Source organism: Vespa velutina, chromosome 5, assembly GCF_912470025.1.
Source record: "Vespa velutina chromosome 5, iVesVel2.1, whole genome shotgun sequence".
Taxonomy (NCBI): domain Eukaryota; kingdom Metazoa; phylum Arthropoda; class Insecta; order Hymenoptera; family Vespidae; genus Vespa; species Vespa velutina.
In genome coordinates, this window is record NC_062192.1 from 1,123,818 (window position 1) to 1,133,817 (window position 10,000).

Consider the following 10,000-nt stretch of genomic DNA (forward strand, 5'->3'; position numbering starts at 1 on the left):
ACATACATGTGTATATAGATATAAACATTGCAAAAGTAATATGATTTTTCATTAATCGAATAGAACACAATTAAGATTATATTATATATATATATATATATATATATATATATATATATGCAGGTTCTTTTCTTTTTTTTTTATTTTTTTCTTATTTTTTTTTTTTTTATTTTTTTATTTTTTTATTTTTTTTTTTTTTTTAAATCCGAACGACGATTGTAAAAGTCTAATGATTATTTCGAAAATCAAATCGAACGATGTATTGCATATTTAAATTATTGACTTGTAGAGTCCGACGTTAATAGGTATGTTATTTGTTATAATGCCATTCGTGAATGTTAATTATTTTCTTAAGAGCTTTTCAAGTTGTTCTATTCCTTTTTTTTTTCTTTTCCTCTTTCTTTTTCGTTACATTTTTACGAAAATATTCGATAATGTCAGACGTTAACAAGAGAAAATGTTAAATTAAACGAAATTGTTGCATCTTTATATATACACATATATGTATATATATATATATATATATATATATATATATATATATGTATATATATTCCTTTGATTTTAGATTTACATGTACATACACATATAATCTCGTAAGATAAGTAATATTTCTAATTATTATTACCGTTTTTTCTCCTGTGCGTTTGAAACATCATGTTTACATACATATATACACAGATATATATGTATATATATAAAGATTCCACAATTTCGTTTCGTTTAATTATTTATATATATATATATATATATATATATATATATATATATATATCAAATATCTGTATATTATTATTTGTTCTTCTCCCCATTTTATGAGAGCCGTAAGACTGATAATCCTCATTAACTATATATATATATACATATGCATATATAATATATTGTAAATAATGTATGTATAATGTTAACATTTTGGGAACGTGGTTTGATAAAACTTTTACCAAGCATAATTGAGCTTATGAGAAACATATATACCTACATATATCCATTAATATATATATACACATACATACATACATATACACCCACGCTCGCGCGCGCGCACGCAAGCATTAACATAACGTTCGAATTAGGATTATTTCTAATGGAGGAGAAAAAAGAAAAAAAAAGAAAAAACAATAATCGCAATGAGATCGATCGATCTTTTTGTACAACTTTTATTTCTTTAACAACGTAACGAAGTTACAACGACGTTTATGTAACATCTGAGAGGAGCGTGAAAAGAATGAAAAAAGAAAAATAACATTGCCGATAGATTGTCGTCAAATACATAGACGCATATACACCCCACACACACATATACAAGGATACACGTGTCATTTTTTTTTTTTTTTTTTTTTTTTTTTTTTTTTTTTTTTTTTTTTTTTTTTTTTTTTTAACCCTATTCATACAATTCATTTACCAATTTTTCTTATGTGAACGAGCGTGTGAATGTATGAGAGTACGGACATACGCCTTATTGGCTATATTAGAATCTATTCGTTTTTATTTACTTTTGTTTTATTATTATTATTATTATTATTATTATTATTATTATTATTATTATTATTATTATTATTATTATTATTATTTTATTTTTCTTTCTTTTTTGTCTTTATATATGTATATATATATATGTATATATAAAGTACACTTTAAACTAAATTACAATGAACGATATGTATATGTATATGTATATATATATATATATATATATATATATATATATATGTATATATATATTATTAGCTCTGTTACATTAGATTTATATTATATGCGTCACGTTACAATAAATCATTGACCTCGTGATTATATCATCGTTATTAATGAATTTTATTATTATTATTATTATATTATTATTATTATTATTATTATTATTATTATTATTATTATTTTTATTTTTATGAGCGGTTAATTATGTTTTCTCTTTGTTGTATATATTATTATAAACATACAAATACAAACGTATATACACATATATATATATATATACATACACACATATATATATATATATATATATATATATATATATATATACTTACATATATTTTTATCGAACGTTATTTGTATGCATGCTTATATTATGGGAATCGAATTTGTAAATACGTTAAAAATACAAGAAGGCTAAAAGGAAGTTCTTGCAATAATAAAAGAAAAGAAAAATAAAAGAAATAAAAGAAAAAAAAAAAAAAATAACGAATAATTGCGTTTTCCTTTCGATCCATAATGATCATTCATTATTATGGCCAAACAATCGATTCGATCCAATCCAAATATGAACTGACTCGTGTGTATATGGCCGGTGAATTTTTCATTGCGCAAAATTTTCCGAAACTCGTTACTCCGACGATGCTATAAGTGCAATAAGGATGTTCAAGTACTCTTTGTAGTGGGCCGCCACTGTCGCCCTAAAAAGAAGAAAGAAGAAAAACAAAAAAAGAAAAAGAAAAAGAAATCGGAGAGAGAAAAAGTATATATAATAGGAAATATGTTCGAATGTTTTGTTTCGTTTCGTTTTTCTTTCTCTTTTTTTTTTTTCTTTGTCTTTTTTTAAATAATATTTTTTTACTGACGAACAATAATAATTACCTGACAAGTATCCTTACCACCCTCCATCATTCCGGCGCATAGAAAATTTTGTATAAATCCATCGGGCAAATAACGACGGCCTAAATCGAATTGATATCGTTTCTTACAGGATTCTTCGTTTATATAATCCAATTGGACTTTCATTAGATCCTTGTTCGTCGACATTTCACCTGAACGAATAGTTATACAAATTATTTCAATTGTTATAATAATATTTTGTTCGATAAACATGTGTAACGGATATTACGGTTTCATCGAAGAGTCTCTTTAATAACTGATCACTGATGAAACAAAACTTTTGATCAGTTAAAAAAATTCTATTGTTCCTTTTTTTCTTTTTTTTTTTTTTTTTTCTTTTCCTTTTTAATCTATAAACGAAAGCAAAGATATATTTCTGCTCGTATACATGAATCTGACAATAACTTTCTGTGATATTTATTTCAAAAGCTTTTATCGAATGGTACGTTTAAATTTGTTTGTTTGTTTTTTCTTTTTTTTTTGAAAATTAATTTACACTAATGAACGCTATATTTCATATCCACGAAATATTAATATTTTGAAATTTGCCAGAATCATATAACGAAACAAATAGCGTAAAAATAAAAAACGAAATGTAAACGTTTGTGTTCTATTTTTAAAGATCAATAATCTATCAAAATTTTCAAGAATTGAATTTATCAAATTTTAATGGATATTAATCAATCTATCACCAACCGTAAGACGTTCTACCAAATCCAGTTGCTATAGCTTGCTTTCCCGGTGGTTGAAAACTCATCTCGAGACAGGCTGGCCTAACATTTGGATTTAATTCCAAAGGTTTATTCAATTCTATCAAACCCAAGTCGTGATATTTAGCTGGCAATTTATAATCCGGATGTTTTATTCTACGTATTATTTTTCTCTCTTGCAAGCTATCCTCTTTTATCTCTAAATTCGTCGTACCCACTCGTACCATTAATGCCGGTCCACTGAAAAGTTATACGTTTGAATTACTGATGAATTATTTAATAGAAAAAAAAAAAAAAAAAAAAAAAAAAAATTACGTTGTTGAAGAAAGAAATTATTTTAAGAAATAAAAAAAAAAAGAGAGAGAGAAAAAAGAAAATAAATATTATCATTCACCATAAGAAATTATATATGATCCAGGAATGATTAATTAATTGTATCATGTTAAATTGAATGTTTGAAATTTTTGATAAATTATTTCATAATAAAGTGTTATCTTTGAGAATAAAAATGAATTATTAAAATAGAAAAGAAATACTAAAAAATATTACTAGATCCTATTGTACCGAACATTAGAGATTTAACAGATCAAGAAATGATCGATTAATTACATCATTATTATTTTTTAGTATTTCTTTTCTATTTTAATAATTCATTTTTATTCTCAAAGATAACACTTTATTATGAAATAATTTATTAAAAATAATTTATTAAGAATTTCAAACATTCAATTTTCGAAGCCCAAGGTATCGTAATGTTGCGTAACGATCTTTACATTGACAATTTTTTTCTTTCAATGCACAATGACATAGGAGAAGATCGAATTAATAAAAAAAAAAAAAAAATAAATAAATGAGAGAGCTTACGTACCGTAAAACTTTTTTTGAAAAATTTCATACAATATGTCTCGCACGAACACATCATACAAACAAACAAATACGCACGAGTAAAATAGAGATATCAGTGACTAATACTGATACGAATGATGAGCTTTGTAACATTAATTATTAGTCTTTTAATATCACGTTCTCTATCTCTGTTTCGCTTTAAACAAAGACCGAGAGAGTGAGAGAGTGAGAGAGCGAGAGAGAGAGAGAGAGAGAGAGAGAGAATTATTATTTTTTTTCCTTTTTTTATGATACTAACATTCTCATTTAATTAAGACAGATTTATTACTTCGTTAAATTCTAATCATTCTATTTTTCTCAGTGAATATTTCATTTGCTAATTTCTAACTAATCTCTTTTTGTAGATAATCATTAACTATTGCCGAGTAAAAGGTCGAGAGAGTAAGAAAGAAAGAGAGAAAAAAAAAGAAAAAAAAAAGAAAAGAAAAAGAAATAGCACTCCCTCTCTCTCTCTCTCTCTCTCTCTCTCTCTCTCTCTCTCTTTCTCGATATAATACTATATAGTTCTCGGGTGATAGTGCATGTATATAATCCGATCAATTAGAAAATACATCATCTCGTGACTGTGATAATACTTGTCGCGTGATTCCAAACAGTGAGCTGCGGTTAAGATATATCTCTCCGAAATAATACTTCCTCCGCATAACCATGACACATCTGATAAGTTCCTACCAAATCCAATTACAGCCTGTAGATATAAAGAATAATTTCATTAATTACAATAGTAATAAATAATTAATAATGATTACTAGCGAGCGCAAAAGTTTCCAAACTATTTTAAAAATCGATCATTTTTAACTAACTGTTGGTTTTTTTTTTTTCTTCTTCTTCTTCTTCTTCTTCTTCTTCCAATCGTAAAACTACAAGCCGAGCTGAACAATTTTTGCAAAAACAATAAGAAATACAAAAGAAGTCAAGCATAATTAATCGAAAAAGAATAATTAATTTTTACAATCATTTTTCGTCAACACCCTCTTTTTATTGCATACGTGAAACTATTATTATTATTATTATTATTGTTATTGTTATTAATTTTATGATAATTCATCTAAAAAAAAAGAATTTATCTGACGTCTTTATTTCTTCGCTCGAAATAAATAAAATATAAGACATATTTTGTATTTATTCGATTTGTTTTTGTCGAATATTTTCATTTACAATTTTTACTCACCATATGCGGGAATTCGGCCATTTTAGCTTTAATACCACCAACGATCAATGGTGTCCCGACGATAGCACAACGAGAAACAACATTGAAACCGGCTCCGATTCGAAGAACGGGCGAAGGTTCAATTTCATAAACCAGTTTGCCGTATTCCTCGCATTCTATGGAAAGATAAGTCGCAATGAGAAATGTTTGTAAAACGAGAGGAAAACTAATCGAAGAATATTCTATGAATACAATGTACCAGATAATCTTTTAACCACCAAGATAATCAAACTATAAAGGGATACAATGGCTATTAATAGTTTACAAACAAATTTTACATTTTATTTCACATCGTATTTCACGCTAATTAATAAAATCAACTAACATTAATCGTAAATCATTATTAATGATGAATCATGAATGATGATTCTTAAAATTTGAGAATGAAATAAATTTTCGATTGAATTGAATTGAATTGAAAAAATGAATAAAACACAAAATGAATAAACAGATTTTCATTTATCTTGAAAAATTGCAAACAACAAAAATACATACCTTCCCTTGTAATACGTTAATCTTAAATAAATTAGATGAGAGAATGAAATAAATTTTCAATTAAATTAAATTAAATTAAATTAAATCAAATCAAATGTAAAAAAGGATCATTTTCATTTTGTTGAATTGAAATTGCAACATACAAGGACACACATATCTCTTAGAGTTAATACGTTAAGCTTAAATAAATAAGATGAGAGAACGATGATTTATAAAATTTGAAAATACATCGATTGGGATGAAATCAAAAAAGGATAAAATATAAATGGACGAACTCTTTTCACTTTTTCGGGCAATCGCAACGATGAACAATATCTTCCAATGTAATGCGAAAAAGAAAACAATGACGGTCGATAAAAATTGTCGTCGAAGATCCATATCGTTGGATAGCGAACAATATCACTGTACCGTAGTTCATGCTCTCGAGATCTACGATTAAATGGAAAGGAGAAATCAGGTTAAAAAGTAATTTCACAAAACGATCCTTTCACGTTTTACACGATTCTTCTAATCTTGATCGTTAATCAAAAACGATATCGTTAACGAGCATAATCACAAAGAACCATAGAACATTAATGTTAACGAGCAAAACGAACAGTATATGTGTGTATATATATATATATATATATATGTACACACACATACATGGATACTTTCATACATATACAGGATGTCCAAAAACTATAGGACTAAATTATGTGTTACTGAGATCAAATAGATATAATTAATACATTGTACAAATTTGATCTCATATTTTTTTATACATAGATGATTTCCAAGTTATTAACTTAATTAAAAACAGGCCAGACTTGTGATTAGTTTCCTACGTTGTTAGATAGCTTAAATAGTTTGACATGCTGTTTTCTATCATAGGATAAAAACTGGGCAATATGGTCGATTGTAAATTCATATTAATAGTCGGATAGATTTTATTATCGATTCCTAATGGACTTCTCACGTTGACTTACATCTTGGTTATTAATTTTTCTTCTTTTCTTTTTTCTTTTTTTTTTTTTTTTTTTTTTAGAGAGATTTTATCATGAAAAAGAAAAAAAAAAGAACTCGTTATTACGTCTCGTAATAATTCTATGAATTGGCATAAAAATTAGCGCGAGAAAAATTGATAAATTATGCCAGAGAAGTCAGAGATTAAAAAAAGAATAAAAAAAACAGATGCACACGTGATATTTAACATCTAATATTAAATCCATAAATTCATAGGATTGATTTTAAAATCCCACGAATCAAATCTGTTTTTATATCGATCGATTTTTTTTTTTTCCAATAATTTTTCCGTTAATCGTACGATAAATGAATTATTCGGAGTACGCGTTGAAATGAGTAACAGAGTTATTGAGATAATTTCTACGGGAATGCAATGCAAATGATGGACAATTTATTTTCGAACATGCGAATCCATTTATCTATCGTGCTAAATTAAATATTGAAATATAAATGGCCGAAAAGAAAAACACTATTATACTTGTATCGTAACGAGGAAACAATTTTTTTTGTTTCGTTTTGTTTGTTTTTTTTTTTTCTTTTTTTTTTCTATTTTTTTCTAAGCAAAATTCTTCTACGTTTCAGATAATTTAGATTATTGCTTACTCGTTAAATATGCATAAATCATGAATATTAAAATATCCTCCATGTGATCCCGAAGGTTATATATATATATATATATATATATATATATATATATATATATATATATATAATGTATACATAAGTGTCTACAGATGATTAATTAATACCCTTTCTCATTGAGATAATTACAATCTGTAATTTGACAACAGTGTTATATTCAACAATGAAGTCATACATATCCCAATGAATTATCCCATTGAAATCATTCAATTTTCAAATTAATTAATTTTTTCTTTATTTCGATCTATTTCTTTATAACGCGAATTGAAAAAGAGGAAGAGAATGTTTTCCAGAAAAAGAAACAAAAAAAGGAAAAAAAAAAAAAAAAGAAAAATTAAAAAAGAAGAAAATGTAAGATAAAATCAACTTAAAAAGATACTCACATTTTTTATCAAATATAATATACGTAATTACCTGTGTACTTAGTTTTGCGATATAAAAATGCCATTTATTCATAATCGATATAATTACATGTCTTATCTTCGAGGAACGTCTTTTAAAAACATTCCTTCTTCCTCTTAGGGAATATTTTTTTTTCTCTCTCTTTCTCTTTTTGTATATTTTCTTCATTTTTCTCAGCACAAACAAGTCATTATTTTTCTATATATAGTTCATAAAGAATCATAATAAAATTTATCTTCGATTAAGATTAATAAGAAAAATTATTTACATATATCTGTGAAGGTTGTATATTCTTCCTCGAAAGTTTTTTCTTTTTTCTCATTTTTGCCCTTCCCCTTCCACTTTATTAGAAAGGAAAAAAGGAAGAGATCGTAGGATATTAGGCAAAAGATAAAGAGAGACAAAAAAAGAAGAAGGAAAAAAGAAGACCTGACGTATAGACGTCAGAAATTTTCAAACGAGGAAATTATGATAGAAACAGAAAAGGTAAGTTTTGTATAAATGGATGATCCATAAGAAAGATTAAAGCACTGTCGTCATTTAAAATACCGATTACTGATACGCACGTTCTATTCTCCTACCATCCTGTGTTACGAATGATGTTTTATATCTCCTCCAATGCCGGAATCGTGGTGGGGCAAATAGGAATGTTACCAAGGTTAATAAGGAAGAAGTTGTAGCAGAAATAACAGTAGTAACGACCGATTGCTACGACTTGGAAGCAACTTTCCAACGGAAGAAGTGAACAAGAGAGAGAGAGAGAAAGAGAAAGATAGAATTTGACGTTTGTGCGAATTTAATTCTCTTGTCTTCCATGAAAATGTCTTTCGTGACTTTAACATCGATCAATATTATCGTTCATTTTATCTTGATCTTTCATCGTGCACAGGGACAACTTTACGAAGGTAAGAATTATTCTTTTATATTCCGAGAAAAATAATATTGTGCGAGATCGTGCGAGATCGCACGAGTTTACTTTTTTTCTTTACTTTTTTCTTTTCTTTTTTTCCTTCTTTTTTTTTTTTTTTTTTTTTTTTTTTTTTTATTAGAACATAAAGTCACGCAAGTTTAAGAAAGATTCCTTTTTTCCCAGATTATTTCATATTCGTGATAAACGTGAATCGTTTATCAATTCAAAATTTTGTCAATATTCTTTCCTTTTTCTTTTTCTATAATTTATAATTCAAAATGGTATGCAATCGAAAAGAGAGATGTTTAAAAGGATTTATTTGAGAAAAATTTTTTGTCCATTTACTTTTATGCCTTATACTACTTGCACAACTGTAAAGATATCATCAACTTTCAATTTGCGATAACGTTGAATAAATATTAATCAACGTGTGTATGTGTGTGTATATACACATACACACACATATATATATATATTATATATACATATATTTTTTTTTCCTCGTTTCTTTTTCTTACTTGGAAAAATTAAGAATTAAGTCCAATTAAGAATTATCGAGGATCAAAGTTTTTTCTTTTTTTTTTTTTTTTTTTAATCATAGCACGTTCCTTGTGGTTACATTTTTTTTTTTTTTTTTTTTTTTTTTTTTTTTTATTTATCTTTTTACTTTTTCATTTTTCAGGAAGTCGATGCTCGACAAACGGAAAGGACGGTGTTTGTACAGTTTTAATAAAATGTACTGTCGTGTATAACGAGTTACTATCCGGTAAACCACCTGAAAATATTTGTGGATTTTCGAATTTCGATCCGATTGTATGTTGCCCTAAGGATGAACAATTAAATCGTGGTACAACATCAACTACTACTACTACTACCACTACTACTACTACTACTACTACTACTACTACAGAACGGCCAATAAAACCTACTATAAATGAACGAGGTGCTCTTGCTCGAGCAAGTGAGTTATCATTAAATTTATAAATATTGTTTCGTCAAAAAAAAAAAGTAAAAAATAAAAAACAAAAAAAAAAAAAGAACAAGAAGAAAGACAATTACAAAGAAAGTCACTTATAATTAATAATTTATTAATTTATATTTAAAATATTTATTGATAAAATGATAATATAT

General features: G+C 26.3%; 2 protein-coding genes across 4 annotated transcripts in view; one reads left to right on the plus strand and one right to left on the minus strand.

Moving 5' to 3' along the window:
• Positions 1-2,039: 2,039 nt before the first annotated feature.
• On the minus strand, positions 2,040-9,926 carry LOC124949486 (serine protease snake-like). 3 transcript variants are annotated; one of them, XM_047494581.1, is made up of 7 exons: positions 8,228-9,926; positions 6,186-6,339; positions 5,377-5,531; positions 4,781-4,893; positions 3,286-3,539; positions 2,572-2,741; positions 2,040-2,390 (listed from the first exon to the last, which is right to left on the minus strand). In XM_047494581.1, exons 2-7 carry the CDS (start codon positions 6,286-6,288, stop codon positions 2,223-2,225), a joined length of 963 nt encoding a protein of 320 aa, XP_047350537.1. In that variant the 5' UTR covers positions 6,289-6,339; positions 8,228-9,926; the 3' UTR covers positions 2,040-2,222. The 3 variants fall into 3 exon arrangements, with proteins under 3 accessions (XP_047350537.1, XP_047350538.1, XP_047350539.1); XM_047494582.1 differs by lacking the exon at positions 8,228-9,926 and adding an exon at positions 7,972-8,178; XM_047494583.1 differs by lacking the exons at positions 6,186-6,339; positions 8,228-9,926 and adding an exon at positions 7,972-8,177.
• LOC124949481 (serine protease snake-like) overlaps positions 8,623-10,000 on the plus strand; it is a 2,833-nt gene continuing 1,455 nt past the window's right edge. The window contains exons 1-2 of the mRNA XM_047494571.1: positions 8,623-8,864; positions 9,552-9,830. Coding sequence (XP_047350527.1) covers positions 8,774-8,864; positions 9,552-9,830 — 370 coding nt within the window. The 5' untranslated portion in view covers positions 8,623-8,773. The remainder of the gene's footprint in view (positions 8,865-9,551; positions 9,831-10,000) is intronic.